At 44.5% G+C, this 16,342-nt stretch overlaps 1 protein-coding gene across 4 annotated transcripts in view; it reads right to left on the bottom strand.

Moving 5' to 3' along the window:
• Positions 1 to 16,342, bottom strand: part of BCL11B (BAF chromatin remodeling complex subunit BCL11B) — a 111,733-nt gene that overhangs the window by 82,643 nt on the left and 12,748 nt on the right. For all 4 annotated transcript variants that reach the window (XM_038746078.1, XM_038746080.1, XM_038746077.1 and 1 more), the window contains exon 2: positions 14,329 to 14,694. In XM_038746078.1, the coding sequence (XP_038602006.1) occupies positions 14,329 to 14,694 (366 nt within the window). The remainder of the gene's footprint in view (positions 1 to 14,328; positions 14,695 to 16,342) is intronic.

The raw sequence follows: 16,342 nt of genomic DNA, 5'->3' as shown, positions 1-16,342 counted from the left end.
GGAAACAAAGGGAAAGAGGAGTAGGGACAAGAGGGGTCGGGGGCGGGGGGGCGGTGAGGGAGAGGGAAGATTAGAGGGAGGCAGCCTCTGACCCCAATATTGTTTGTGATATTTGGTAAACACTTCCTATGTGCCCAGCCCTGTATTCGGAGCTGGAGGGACTCCCTATCTTACAATTCCGGCTCTATCCCTCTGTGCCTGGGAACTCCCCACTCGAGTGCCTGGAAATCCCACCCCATCCCCATCTCTGGCCACAGTAACACAAATTGATGTTGGGGGTGGGGGGTAAGATGGATTGCCCCGGTGCCTGTTTGGGACACACATTTTGAGAGGGTGATGAGAGGAGGAGAAGAAAAAAGGGCTAAGTACAAGATGGGGAAAATAGGTTGTGAAGGAGGGTTCATCTTGGGTCCGTGGAGCGTCCTGCTCCTCACCCCTCCCTCCCAGCAACTGACCTGGGGGTAAAGAGACAACGTGGGGATACGGATGTAGCAGACCTTCAATTCCACGGCAATTTTAACAGCTCCCCCACCCACCTCCTTCCAAGCTATCCCCAATTTTCTATCCTCTCCACACCTGGAGCTTCTAAAATAAAATAAAAATAAATCCGGGACAGGATACTAAAGCAACTGAAAACATTCTTGTTCTGCAGTTTGCTTCCCATTCCCACCCCCTGGAAAAAACCCACCCAAACCTCTCAAAAGGAAATAAAGGAGCGAAACTTGAACACCCTCTTTCCCCAACTACTCAGGGCGAGGGGGAAAAAGGGGAGTGGGAGGTTAGGGCAGGCGAGGCCTGCGCTGCAAGGGGAGGGAGAGTGGGGAACTGTCAGAGTGGAGAAGAAAGAAGGCAAACATTCATTCAAAGGCCAGACACACTGACCAAGGTCAGCTGCAAGGCACGCAGCCCCTACGGCAGCTGGGCAATTATGCCCAAATTATGCATGGAACTGAAATTCCCCCAAATCTGCATGACGGGGCTGGACACGAGGCGCAAGGAAAGCAGGAAGGAGGTGTCTAATGATTTTAATTGCTCTGTGCGTTTCTAAAGGCTGGATTTAGATGCTCTCTAGTTAGAAAAGCTCCGCCGCTGTCTGCAAGGGAAAGGGAGGGGGGCACATTTTTCAGATAAAGGACCTTAATGAGAGAGCGCCGGGGAGGCGCGTTAGGATAAGTGCTGCCATGATCAAAAGGTGAGAGGGGATGGGAAGTAAAATGCGGCTGAAGCGAGTCTGGGAATGGAAAGTACAGACACACACAAACACGCACGTTGCACAGATCTATTCGTTCAGGTGGCTGGCTGGAAGGGGCAGGGAATGCGGCCGTTTATTACACTGTACTCTCCCACGCGCTTAGTACAGTACTCGGCACGCAGTCGGCGGCTCCATAAATAGGACGAGTGAACGACATGATGTCCTTAAGAGTCCCTCTGGAGATCTAAAAGGGATGTGGCTGCCTGAGCTCGGGGGGCTTGGTGATGTCAATCGCCACTGGGCGCTTACGGTGTGCACGGCACTGTCCTAAACGCTCGGAGGGGTTCGAGACCCCTAGCTAGCTCTCTTCCTCCCTTCAAGGCCCTACTGAGAGCTCACCTCCTCCAGGAGGCCTTCCCAGACTGAGCCCCTTCCTTCCTCTTCCCCTCGTCCCCCTCTCCATCCCCCATCTTACCTCCTTCCCTTCCCCACTGCACCTGTATATATGTATATATGTTTGTACATATTTGTTACTCTATTTTACTTGTCCATATCTATTCTATTTTATTAGTATGTTGGGTTTTGTTCTCTGTCTCCCCCTTTTAGACTGTGAGCCCACTGTTGGGTAGGGACTGTCTCTATATGTTGCCAACTTGTACTTCCCAAGCGCTTAGTATAGTGCTCTGCACACAGTAAGCGCTCAATAAATGCGATTGATGATGATGAGACAAGAGGATTAAGCAGACACGTTCCCGGCCCCTAAGCAGTTTGTCCAACACGCATTCCTCTCCCTGCATTTGGGGCTGGGGCCCGTCCCGGGGTGGGGAGGAGTTGCAGGGTTGAGAAGTGGGTATCAGCCTCCCCCCCAGCCTGGGCCTGCACTCTTCCTCCCCCCCCCCCCCCCCAAGCCCCCCTGGATCGCCGGCCGCTCGGGGGTTAAGCGTCTCCCGAAAAAGGCCTTTGCGCGACACAAACGTTGGCTGGGAAAAGCCCCTTCCCTGCCAGCAAGGCCACCGACACCGACCAAAAAAAACTACGTTTTTGTTTTCATTCCGGCGCTGGGATTTCCGGGGGGGCTCTGGAGTTCAGAGCGCACCGTCTCCCTGGAGACCCCACCCACTTTTTCCTTTTTTAAAAAAAAAAAACCTATTTAGTAGTAGGGTAGCATCTCCCTTGAGACCCCACCCACTTTTCCCCCCTTTTTTTAAAAAAAAGACCTATTTAGTAGTAGGGTATCATAGGGTATTATCTCCCTTGAGACCCCACTCACTGTTTCCCCCTTTTTTAAAAAAAAACCTATTTAGTAGTAGGGTATCATAGGTTATCATCTCCCTTGAGGCCGCCCACACTTTTTCCCCCCTTTATTAAAAAAAGACTTATTTAGTAGTAGGGTATCATAGAGTATCATCTCCCTTGAGATCCCACCCATTCTTCCCACTTAAAAAAAAAAAAACTTAGTAGTAGGGTATCATAGGGTATCATCTTCCTTGAGACCCCATCCACTTTTTCCCCTTTTGTAAAAAAAAAAAACTTAGTAGTAGGGTATCGCCCCCTCCCTCCCTGTGCCCTACCCCTTTCCCCTCCCCACAGCACTTGTATATATTTGTACATATTTATTACTTTATTTTACTTGTACATATTTACTACTTTTTTATTAATGATGTGCATATAGCTATAATTCTATTTATTCTGACGGTTTTGACACCTCTCTACTTGTTTAGTTTTGCTGTCTGTCTCCCCCTTCTAGAACAGTGAGCCCGTTGTTGGGTGGGGACCGTCTCTATATGCTGCCGACTTGTACTTCCCAAGAGCATAGTACAGTGCTCTGCACACAGTAAGTGCTCAATAAATACGATTGAATGAATGAATATCATCTCCCTTGAGACCCCACCCACTTTCTCCCCTTTAAAAAAAACAAAAAAACTATTTAGTAGTAGTAGTAATAATAATAATGGCATTTATTAAGCACTTACTATGTGCAAAGCACTAACGTATCCTCTCCCCTGAAACTCTACCCACTTTTTTCCTTAAAAAAACTAGTAGTGTGTATATATCTATAATTGTGTATATATCTACTATGGTATTGACGCCTGTCTTCTCGTTTTGTTTTGTTGTCTGTCTCCCCCTTCTAGACTGTGAGCCCGTTGTTGGGTAGGGATTGTCTCTGTTGCCTAACTGTACTTTCCAATCGCTCAGTACAGTGCTCTGCACACAGTAAACGCTCAATAAATACGACTGAATGAATGAATGCTGTATCATCTCCCCAAGACCCCACCCACTTTTTCCCCTTTAAAAAAAAAACCTATTTAGAAGTAGTAGTAGTAGTAGTAGTAGTAGTAGTAGTGTACCCTCTCCCCTGAGACCCCACCCAGCTTTTCCCTTAAAAAAAAACTAATAGTGGCCTGTAATCCTGGAGACCCCACCCAATTTTTCTCTTTAAAACGACTGTTTAGTGGCAGTGCATCAAATGTCCGCAGACCCTACCCACTCTTTTCCCTTAAAAGAATACTAATAGTAGCACATCATCTCCCTGGAGACCCCACCCAATATTTCCCTTTAAAAAAAAACTACTTAGCAGTAGCGTACTAAATGTCCGCAGACCCCCACCCACTTTTTTCCATAAAAAAAACTAGTAGTAGTAGCAGCACATCATCTCCCTGGAGACCCCACCCAATTTTCCCTTTTAAAAAAACTAGTAGTAGAGCACCAAATGGCCACAGACCCCATCCGCTTCTTCCCTTAAAAAAAAAACTAGTAGTAGCTCGCCAACTATACGGAGACCCCACCCACTTTTTCCCTTTGCGGAGGGTGGGGGGGGGGGGAGAAGAAAAAACGTATTAGATAAAGAGTCCTCCTATGGCAATTCACCAGTTAACTTTCGTTAAGGTGGAAAGGCTCCTGTGCAAAGACGGGAAAACACACACACTCTCCAAACAGCTTATGCTTGCAGCAAACTCTGTTGTAACTCGGGCCGGCTCTCCTGGGTTCCCTCTGACCTCTCCCCCTCCCACCCCGTTTCGAGACCCTTCCCCTTCTCTACTGCAATCTCTCCCACGGTATAGAAAGCTGGACATGTCTCCAGAATTGCATCACAGCCTCAGGTCTGAATCCCAACTCGGGAGACCAAGACAAGACAGCCAAACTAGCGTCTCAGACTACTTGGGGTGGCGGGCCCCAGCCCAAGGCGAGACCCTAAAACCGTCTTGTTAGCAGTTTGGGCATCAGCAAGAAATAAGTCTTTCTTTCCCTGGGGTCCCCCCAGCCATTGGATACCAACCAGCCAACTAAAGCTGCACATTCTCCTGTCTTTCCACCTCACAACCCTGCAAAACGCACCATGGCCAAGGAGAAATCAGCTTCGGAGAGGGGACAGGATGGGTTTCTCTTTCTTTTGCACCCTGACACGCAGGTTGAAATAATTACTGGCACATCTTATATTTCCAGGGTGCGATGCTGCTGCCAAAAACAGGAGGGAAATATTGATGAGGTGACCTATCCGTGTTTTCATGGAAAAAAAAAATTATACCAGTTGCGGCTGTAAACCGGTATTCTTTGGCTTACCCTGTTCTCACATGCTCACCTAGGCCTGGTTGAACCTTATCCTACTACATTACCTAGCAATGATAGACTTTATTGAGGGTCTACTATGTGCAAAACACTACTACAATGCCAGGAATGACTATCTCTGAGAGAATTTAACCCAGTAGCTGGCCCTCTGAGGCTCTAGATAGTTTTATGTCTCCCCTCTGAAGAAAAAATGGAGGCCTCACGTATTTTTTATTTCTGGTCCAAATTTTCAGGTATTTGATGCTAGATTATTTTGACACACAGGGAGGGGAATAGAAGCCTGAATTTATTAAGGTAGACCTAGGCACACATTATTATAAGGAGGAATCCTCAAATTACCTTGAACTTGGGGGAGAAAAAAACCTTTCCAGGTGATGTAAATTTCCTCCAATGCATGCTTGCAAAAGGAGTCCTAACATCCCTATCTTTTCTTTCATCCTACCTTCTTTCAATTGTAAAAAGTATTCCACACCACTTAATTTGTGGCAATTTCAGGAGCAGATGTTTTGAAAGTAAAGACGCCGTATGCACTTTCTTCCCCCTTCATCATGGCAAAAATCAGGTCACAAAAGAAAATGCAGTACTATCTTCCCAGTGACTAAAGACGCCTCAACTTTATTTTCCATTATTATTATTGCTTTTATTTTTCTAACGTGCCTTTACACATCACATTTCAACTTTCCCAACAGTAGCTCTGTGAAGCTGAAATAAGCAGATATTATTTTCCTCATTTTACAGATGAGGAAGCTGAGGACCAGAGAGGCAAAGTTACTTGCCAGGGGTCACGCAGCAAGACCAGTGGCAGAGGTGAGACTAGAACTTAAATGACTCCGAAACCTGAGCTCTCTCCACTAAACCTCTCCCAGTTCAAATCCAGCTCTTTGGTATCAACAGTGCTTCGCTCCTTATTCTGGGCCTCAGTTCCCTCATCTGTAAAATGGGGATGAAGACTGTGAGCCCCACGGGAGACAACCTGATGACCTTGTATCTACCCCAGCGCTTAGAACAGCGCTTGGCACATAGTAAGCACTTAACAAATACCAACATTATTATTATGATTATTATTATTATTATTTATTTTAAACATTAGGATGAGAAAAATTACTCCAGAAGGTGAGCTTGGGTTTGGAGTGATTTTTTTTTTTCATTTCTCAGCTGTCTGAACCACTTACAAGGCAGAGTTTCACAAGAAACCCTTTTCATAAAGGCAACAAGAATTAGCATCTCAAGCTTTCCTAGAGCCCAGCCTAAAAACCAACACTTCTAAAACCATCATCAATCAATCTCAATGTTATTTATTGAATGCTTATTGTGGGCAGAGCATTGTACTAAGCACTTGGTAAAGTACAATACAGCAGCGTTGGTAGACACGTTCCCTGCCCACAACAAGCTTACAGACTAGAGGGGGAGGCAATCATGCCAAAATGCTTCCAGAAAGGTGTGGTGAACTCAAGAAAGTGCGGAAACTTAAGGGAGGCAAGGAGGGGGAGAGAAAGGAAAGATGGGAGGGAGGGGATGAGGAGACAAGAAGAACAAAGCTTCCCTGATAAGCAGGTTCCCAGGATTCCTCCTCCTTTAGAAATATTCTGCACATACTCAAAATGAGAAATGTTTTTGTCATACAGGCTTGTGTTTAAAAGCAACCTTTAATGCTTTAAAAGGCATAGTTGTCCAAGTCACAATGTATACATTCAAGGCTTCCAGACGTGCAGGCGTTTTTATGTGTGTGTCCTAGGTGGGTGTCCATGTGTGTGTTTATGTTTGCTCACTCATCTTTTGAGTGTTTACCCTTGTGGGTGTCTGCGTAACCTATGTGTGTGCTTGATTCTACACGAACCTCTAGCACTATACTCAATTTCTTAGTCCTGAAGTCTCAGGCTTAGGCTCGTCCATCTTTCCTGACGGGAGAGTCTATCACCATCATTAGTGGGCTTTAGTTACTGTTGGATTTCTTTCGGAATTCATAGGGACACTTTGGTAATGTTCTTTCTCTTTATCTAAAACACTCATCTTTTCCCCCACACCGACTCAAGGGTGAAAGCCATTCACATAATTTGTGTCCGGCCGCTGATGTCCTCTTACCGTAGGCGGAGACACAGACAAGCATTCGCCTCAGCAGCACTACGTCAGAAAGAGTAAATTGCTCATAAGACAACTATCCCACCACCACCCCGGCCTCCACCCTACCTATTTCTTTAACCCCTAAAGGGATGACTTCTGTGTTGGGTTTGGACCCAAAAGCTCGTTATTTGTGCTCAATCTGGAACGAACCCGGAGCACTGAGGCCAAGTCAGGCGAAAGGCTGCAGTGCAGTTCCCAGCAGAGGAAGACGATGAAGTAGTCTGCCTATGTCGGTCTGTAGTTCAAAACCCGATGCTAAAAGTAAAGGCAAGCTGTTTTAAAAACTGCAGAGTCAGTGGGACCCGGAGATGGATGGAAACAGCTTTATGGTAAACGAGGCCTTCGAAGTTCCACTAACCGGTAGTGGGGCACTGTCCTCTTTTCTCATCTACGTCTTCCTGGGGCACCGCCAGACAGGCCAGACTATAACCCAGGGCAAGGACTGCTTGCCAATATGTGGGCCACGAGATTTGTTCACATAAGCTTCAGAGTTAAAATATTTGCCTGGCTATGCCCCTGTTCCCCACAGACACCCCTAAACTGGGCTAGTTTTGTGGGGGATATGCTTCAATAAGAAATCCCCAAATCTGTTTTCCTCCCAGTGATCTGAGGAGTTCAAACCGGATGTGCTAACCCAATTCCAAGAACTTGAGCTGGTACCCCTAACAATAATTATGGTATTAATCAGAGGATTAATCAGATCAGTCAGTGGTATCTGCTGAGCACTTTCTGGGCTTAACAGTATATTAGGAAACCGTCAAATGTCTGATAAAAACTACAATCAACTACTAACTACTTATAAACACTTCTATTACACAGGGGTTGTATTTTTACACAATGCCACATTTAGGAAAACTCGCATTCTACTACTCGCGCCATCTCCAGGCCAAGTGCTCTTGCCCAACCGTTTCTTCTAACTCCACTGCTTCACTCATTCATTCAATTGTATTTATTGAGTGCTTACTGTGTGCAGAGCACTGTACTAAATGCTTGGAAAGTACAATTCGGCAACAGAGACAATCCCTACCCAACAACGGATACACATGTGTTGTCAGAATAACAATCCCTAACTCTGCTGTCACAATCTAGCCCTAACCCACAGTGAAAACATATGTTCTGGCAGAACTTCATTGTATTTTCATACTATACGGAGCAAGCAGAAGATTAGTTAAGTGCACTGAATTATTTTTTAAAAAAAGCTTTCCTTATCCTTCTGTCCTCGTCTCCCCATTTTTCATTCCCCTTGTTCCTCTTTGGGAAAAGTGTGGTTATACCAATCATGCAAATTAGTGAAGGCCACAGATCCGAGACCTAAAAGAAATCACACTAGGAAGGCATAATGTTCTTAATAAATATGGAAACCGTTACCAACAGCTCTAGACTTGTGTTTAACTGGGTGACCGGGATGTTTATCTGGTTCTAAACTTCTGTATCAAGCCTGGGGCCTGGGTACAGTGTGGGGGCCAGTGGTGAAAACTTTCCAGGCCAAAAGACATTTGCAAACCTATTTCCTAAAACGAAGCGCCTGATAGTAGCACCTCCAAGTCTCATCATGTCCTATACTAGATTTGTTTGATGGCAACTGCATACTTTTCCACCTGCTTTTTCTCCTCCCATATGATCCTCAAACTTAAACTGAATCCAGAGAGTCAAATATGGAAAAGTGTTACTCAATTTCCTCACTACAGACAGTAATAATAATTAGTTTTCACGATTCAAGAATAGTGAATAGAGAAGCAGCGTGGCTTAATGGAAAGTTCTAATCCCAAATCCCCAATTTATCAGTTTTGTGACTTTGGGCAAGTCACTTAACTTCTCTGTGCCTCAGTTACCTCATCTTTAAAATGGGGATGAAGACTGTGAGCCCCAAGTGGGACAATCTGATAATGCTGTATCTATCCCAGCACTTATAACAGTGCTTGGCACATAGTAAGTGTGTAACAAGCACCATTATCATTATTATTATTATATCATTATTCAAGGAAAATAATCCATTACAAGAAGTCACATAAGGTGCATGGATTTAACCAATCTTAATTTTGAGGGAAAATAGCCACTCTAAATATAGCCTATACTTTTATTTCATATCAACCTGTAGGTACGTTTATCTCCCATTTCCAGCACTTATCTCGCTGGAAGTTTTACTACTGAAAAAAGTCCCCAACAAACATTCATGGAGGAGGGGTTGCAGCATTTAATCCTGCAGCTGAGAAGAAATCCTTTCCTTCCAGCACATTTAGTTCAGCAACATAATGTTCAATGTTTAGTGCTGGTAGCCTTCCCCATATAGACTCAGAATTTTTTTTTTATGGCATTTATTAAGCGCTTACTATGTAGAAAGCACTGTTCTAAGCGCTGGGGAGGTTACAAGGTGATCAGGTTGTCCCACAGGGGGCTCACAGTCTTCATCCCCATTTAACAGATGAGGTAACTGAGGCCCAGAGAAGTTAAGTGACTTGCCCAAAGTCACACAGCTGACACTTGGCAGAGCTGGAATTTGAAAACACGACCTCTGATTCCAAAGCCCGGGCTCTTTCCAATTCAATTTGAATTCAAATCAAACCATTGCTAGCAACAGCATATAAAGTCACTCTACTGTCTAGATGAATTTCTGATAATGGTTCCATATCACGTTTCAGAACTGTTTACAATAGTTCCAAATGAAGACTTCGAGGCCAGCACACAGAGTAAAGATCAGAAAAGAAACCTGTAGCCTCCTCCGTGGGTTAGGATAAGCTGCTTACAGTCACCGTAGGCCTTGCATGCTGTCTAAGTAAAGGACATTTCAGAAAATGTTAAAGTCGCGATTGGCAATCGCTGGCTAATTCATGCTGGTACGGTTTCAGGTATTGTAGCCTCCTAAGCGCTCAGTACAGTTCTGGGCACACAGCAGTAAATAAATACCACTGATTGATGATTTGAGTAATGGATAGATGAGACTTTGCAGAAAATAAAGGGGCCCGTGATCAAAGGACTTTCATAGAACATTAAATCTCGGGGAGATCTCTCTGAGTTCATATGTGAGACAGATCACTAAATACCAAAACTGAAGATCACCCTGAACCAGAAAAGTTCTGATTTTTATTTATGCTTTCTCTGGCCCTAAAGTATCCACTCAGCCCTCGATGAATGGGAGTGGAAAACAATTCCTTCAGGAGGACCTGAAAATGCAATTCTGACAGAAGAGCCAAAATTGGCCTCCTACTTAACCTACCCTTAAAACCTCCAGTCCGAGTGTGCTTCAAGTATTCACCTACTTTTTCCAAAGCTCTGGCTCCCCTTCAAGAATCCTTTAGGACATTCTGGCAGATGCCACCAGTAATGATGATTAAGAAGGCATTGCTGAGGGGGCTCAGCACTGCAGAGCCAGATCTGACTTCAGATGGAGGCTTGGACAGAGGAAAGTGGCCAGAGAGATTCCAAAACAATCATGCCTGAAAACCTCTCTGTGAACTAAATCCAGGCTTAGGCTGGCGGCAAGGCAAATTCAGGGGGCCCCTGGACGCCATTGCTTTGTCTTTTTACTTTCATTCACACAGGCCCCTGGACGACAACTTCACCATGACTAGCATCTTCTTTGTGTACAAAGGACATCTATGTATTACCTCTTCCTCAGATTCCATTCCCTCAATAACTCCTCTTTTAACTGAGTTGGCTGAGAAAAATGGATGCGTGCAGAGCAGTAAACCAAACTTCCTTAAACATAAACCTTCTCCCAATATCATTCTCATTGAATAAGAATTAAAACCTCACCAGAACTGTTCCTAAAAATCTGTCTTGTACTGACCCCAGCACTTAATACAGTGCTTGGGCCACAGTAAGGGCATAACAAATACCACTATTGTTGTTGTTGCTATTACTAGTATCATCCTCATCATTATGATTCAGTGGCAGCAGCAGGTATGAGGACCAAGCCAACTTTTACAACTGAACTCAAGATGCTAGACTTACTCCACAACTCCGCTCCGGGTAAGAAAGGTAGCACACACCGTTCCTGACCAACAGAAGGACCGGGGCCTTGACAAAAGAGTCAAGAAAGAGGGGCTGAACCTTCAAGCGGGCAGCGGCAGGAGCAGCTCAGGCAGAAGGAGGCAGCCCAGCAGCAGCACATTTTTCAGGAAGCCAAAGCAGCAAGCTCCTGTGATTTCTGGTCTCCCTCTTAAAAAATAAAGACTCAATTATCTTTGAACAGCTTGCTTTACACATGAATTGACACATTTATTTTACAATAAATAACTGAAAGTTATCTGTGTTTCCTTTACTGTTAATCTACACGAAGAAATAATAAACAGGCCTTGTCTACGAAAATGCAACTACTGCAGTCCTCAGAATTCAATTAAGCTAAAATAATTAATGCTTCCACCATATTAAATTACTTTTCACATTTGGGCCACTGAAGTTTTTCTACTTTAATCTCTCCTTTCTATTAAATTCCACCACCCCCCAAAAAAAAACTTTGTTCCAAAATGGGGAGCAAAAGGAGGAGGAAAAGAGCATGGTTTGCTGTTAAAATGTAATGGTCTTTTTTTAGCTGACACAGCATGTAGCTTGTTTGGCACCTCTGATTAAAATAACATTTTAAAAGCTTTGAACAAACATATCTCTCTATACTGCTAAGGGATTATTTTACATATTTCTTTTGAAAAAAAGAAATCTATTCTTCCTGTCACAGTACAGAGAGGCCAAGAATATCTTTCGTCATATATAAAGTGAAAATACTGTAGGCTGTAGCATTATTACGAACCAAAAGTTAGGGGCTAGGAGAAAAATCTGCCTTAGAGATTAACTTTGCCTTTTATGAAATCATATTTAGTTGCTCTTTTTAAACAAATCCAACAACAATGATCCACAGCCTCTCACTGGGAAATACCTTTAATGTTAAATTGAAAATTCTAATTTTTTATTTTTTTGAGTTAATGCAAAAAGCATTTCTTTTGAAATATAAATAAGGGGCTTGGTATATTCCACTAAAGCCTATCCAATGAATGACTTCTGTGTGTTTTTCAGGGCTACTCACCCCAGCTGTAATTTCAGGCTTTTATACTACTATTGAAAACCATTTCTTTGCTATTATAAACCCTAGAAATACTAAGATGAAAAAGGCCCTGCACCTTTTTTAACCTAACCATCTCCTCTCCAAAGAGGCATGTATTATTGTCATAGTCTTGAGAATATTTCTATGTATAGGACATGCTTAAATAACACAAATCAAAATAGCTTATTTTACTTTGGCGTTTTTTTTTTTTTTTTAACTTCTAATGCTCGGTGATTTCAGGTGTGTTCTACCTGGATAAGAGAGAGGGAGATGAACAGCTCTTTTCCTATGGGAATCAATCCTTCTCCTTCCCCCCAAGCAGATCTTCCACTTGGCAAAGCAGGTGCTCTGGCTTTTCCATGTTCTCGCTAAAGAACATCCAAGACTCACTTGGCTACAGTGAGATCCTGAATGAGGATTTCAAGTAATGGTTTGGGGGTTCTCACCTTTTGGTGCATCACCCCTCAATCACCCTGACTCCCTCTCCCTTCCGCGTCATCTATGCACTTGACTCTGAAACCTTTGGGCATTTGATATTCACCCCACCCTCATCCCCAAAACACTTTTGTACATATCCGTCCTTATTGATTTATATTAATGTCTGTCTCTCCCTCTAGACTGTAAGCTCATTGTGGGCAGGGAACTTGTCTATCAACTCTGCTGTATTGTACTCTCCCAAGTGCTTAGTACAGTGCTCTGCACATGGTAAGAGCTCAATAAATACCACTGATTGACTGATTAATAATACCTTTTCTCCCTCCCCCGTAGGCAGGGACTGTGTTCAACATGATGATCTTGTTTCTACCCCGGTGCTTAGTACGGTGCCTGGCACATAGTAAGAGCTGAATAAATACTGCCATTATTATGAATGATGGAATGGAGACTGTAGAAGGAACACCCACCCAAATCACAGCTCCCACAGAAATAAGCCAGCAATTCCTCAGAAATTACAAGTGGGGAGAGGACCTTAATCACGATAACTCATTAGTTTAACCCCTCTAATGCCCACTGAGCATCCCCCTGCTCCCAGAAAAAGATGCTATCTCTTCTCCCAGAGCTGGTAGCCAGTGTTCCTAGGCCTTTTCTCACATATGTGTGTTGGGAAGCAAGGGTCTGGAGACAGAAGGTCATGGGTTCTAGCCCCAGTTCCACCATTTGTCTGCTGTGTGGCCTTGGCCAAGTCACTTCACTTTTTTGCACCTCAGTTACCTCACCTGTAAAATGGAGATTAAGACTGTGAACTCCATGTGGGACAGGGACTGTGTCAAACCCGATTTCCTCATCACTACCCCAGTGCTTAGTACAGTGCCTGGCACATAGTAAGCACTCAAAAAATACCATAATTATTATTAAAGGCTCGGGATTTGTTCGGGGTCTATGCTATGCTGCAGAGCCTTGGAGAGCTTGTTCTACTTTCCAAGGAAAGTGAAGATTTTGCAGGGAGAAAGGCTGGAAGGCAGGGAAGGCAGAGACCCTACTCTAGATCTTCACTTGTCCACGTGGTACGATCTCCTCTCGGTTCTTCCCTACTCATAACGGCAAGCAGCACCAGAAAAGCCGGAGCATTCTGCAGCCCTGCTAACTATGGAGTTTGATGGAAGCCTCCCCTGAAGAAAAAGGTAAGAGAGCAAGAATATCTCCCTGCTTCTGGGGCATCAGACGTTGAGAAGGAAGAAGGGTCAAGGGAAAAGAGGAAGGTGGGGCTTCATGGACAAAGAGCTCTGACTGGGGAAGCAGGTCCAGAAAGCGGTAAGCACAGGACTGAGGCTCCAATGGAAGCGAGTCACCTACACAGCAGGAACAGACAGACGCCTATGTCTCCTGGCAAGTAGCAGGGTTTGAGGTGGGGGGGGGGGGGGGGGGGGTGGCGTGCATATGGCATCTCTAACTTTCCAGAACAGCTCAGGGTGTTTCAGGAAACACCTGGAAGTGGCTCATAGGAGGCCAGGGAGAGGGACTGTTCTGGGGTTTGATTTTTCTCTGCCTAACCCTTATGTGACTCACTCTGAGGGTCCAGCCCCCACGACCCCCTGGCCCCCTACCACAACCAAACACCTCATCTGAGCCTTGTACCTGTCATGTGCTGGAGGTGCAGCAGAGGGAAGCTCTGCATGAAACCAGAGTCCTGGAGATTTGGTGAAGATTTTCCTTGAGAAGCACCTCAGAACGGAAAAATACTTCCTTCCTCAGGCAGCTGCTACCTCCTGCTCCTCGCCCTTACATAAAGGCGCCCCTAACTTTGAAACTGTGAACCCCACTCCTCTGCTCTGAGATACTGAGGTTTCTCAAGACAGTTAAGTCCCTTCAAGAAACCTGCCAGTTAAGGCTTCATGTCACAGGCCTAGCCCTGACGGGGCTCTCTTCACACGTTTGCCTGGAAGGTGAGAAGAGGAGAGGGTAAAACATGCTGTACCTGCAATATTCTCCTGCTTGGGGCAAATTCCTTTTGTAGGCGTGAGAAGGCGGTCATCTTCATCAGGTGTGACTTGGATCCCGATTTCCACTGGCTCTGACACTTTCCTGAGCTCTGAGCGTGATGAAGGGGGAGGACTGCTTTTATCCAGGCTCTTTTCATAGCAGGCGCCTAGCGTGCCGCTGCACTGCTTCTTCTTGTGCTCTATAAAAATCAAGATGTCTCCCAAGGGGAAGTTCATCTGACACTGTCCACAGGTTAACAAGTCGGGATCGGTCCCACCTGGAGAGAGGCTAATGCCTCCCGGCTCCGCTATTTCAAGGCTTTCATCCTCGTCGACAATCGCCGCTTCCACATGGTCGGCCTCTGCTTAGACATGGAGAAGACAAAGGAGGGGGACAAGGAAGACAAGGACAGAGAGAAAGAAGGGTTTGAGCACTCCCAGGAATTTGAAGCGTTAGGCCATGACCTAGATACCCAAACAAGCAGATTCATCCCATACTTTTTGATCACTTTTCCTCTAGTTCGTCCTCTCCCCATGCCTGTTTCACCCCCAAAATGTCCCATGCTGGAAACCAAAGACTGGGCAACAAAGTCATGGTTTGAGCTACCCAGCCCAGCCTTCCACACAAATCCACTGCCAGCTGGAAATTCTGAAACACTCGCAGCTAAGATTCCTCTAGGCTGTAGGTTCGATGTGGGCAGGGAACATGTCTACCAACTCTGTTATGCTGTACTTTCCCAAGTGTTTAATGCTCTGCACACAGTAAGTGTCCAGTAAATTTGACTGATTGATTGAGAGCCATTTTACAGTGCTCTCGGCTTGAGCACTGTTATTCTGGCTATTATTATTATGGCATTTGTTAAGTGCTTACTGTGTGTCAAGCACTGTTCTGGGGGCTGGGGTAGATACAAGGTAATCAGGTCGGACCCAATCCCTGTGCCACATGAGGCCCATAGTCTAAGAAGTCTCTAAGTCTGAGTACCCTTCTGAACACTGGTATTTCTACACTTATACGCTTTTTGCCCGTTTCTCCCCTTGCTCCTCCATCTGGACATTGTCTGGGCCAAAAATTCACATCCACGCACATTTGGAGACATGTAAAGAAACACTCCAAGAGGTCCGTAGAACAATCAGATAACAGGTAAATTCCAGTGAAAGCTAGATGAACAGTGACTGCAAATCCATTTGCCGTGAGAGTTCAATTTCTTGCAAGAATAACTGTTGTTGGACTTGTCAATGCTTTGTTAAGTCCCCATTGATTACAAAGTATCTATTTCACTATAGAAAATTAAAACTTCAGCCTCCAATATCTCCTTGCCAGATCGCCCAGGAGTTTCAAATGAATGTGATTTTTTCCTGGCCATTAGTCACTGCATGTTCCTATTTAAAAAAAAAAAATACAGACGTAGGCTTTGAACACTTCAAAAAGTATCAGAATTTTAAATTTTGTCACCCAAAGTGGGTGAAAAGTCTCCTAAACAAATCAGGATTGGAAGAAATTTTAATCAGCATTTTAAAATTGAGATTATCGGTATTCTGAAAGAAGACGAAATGTCACACAAGTTTGAAATGAAGACAACAAAATAAAGTTGGTGAGAATCACGGAAACAAGACTACAGTAAGTTGCAGTATATTTAACAAAGCATACTGCAGACCACAGAAAACTAGAAAGCAGGAGTGCATGGAAAAAAACACAATCAGGGGCTGTGAAGCTACTGAGAGGTTAGAGCCAAGGAAGAGATCATTTCTGTGGGATCATCTACCCTACAAATATATCAAATTCCCTCTCAAAAGAAGCACAATCTTCTTCATATGCCTCAAGCAGCACAGAAATGATAGATCAGTAGATAGATAGATCAATTAAACAGATAGCTAGGTGCAGTCATACATTTATACGTACACACATAGAGATGGCAATCAGAATAGATGATGAAGGCCAAAACATGCAATGTATATACAGTTTGCGAACATAGTCTACATGTATTTTTTTCAGGTACATAAAGGGAAGGA

Source organism: Tachyglossus aculeatus, chromosome 1, assembly GCF_015852505.1.
Source record: "Tachyglossus aculeatus isolate mTacAcu1 chromosome 1, mTacAcu1.pri, whole genome shotgun sequence".
NCBI classification, from domain to species: domain Eukaryota; kingdom Metazoa; phylum Chordata; class Mammalia; order Monotremata; family Tachyglossidae; genus Tachyglossus; species Tachyglossus aculeatus.
Note: the sequence above shows the minus strand (reverse complement) of the source record. Positions and strands in the feature narration are given on the sequence as shown.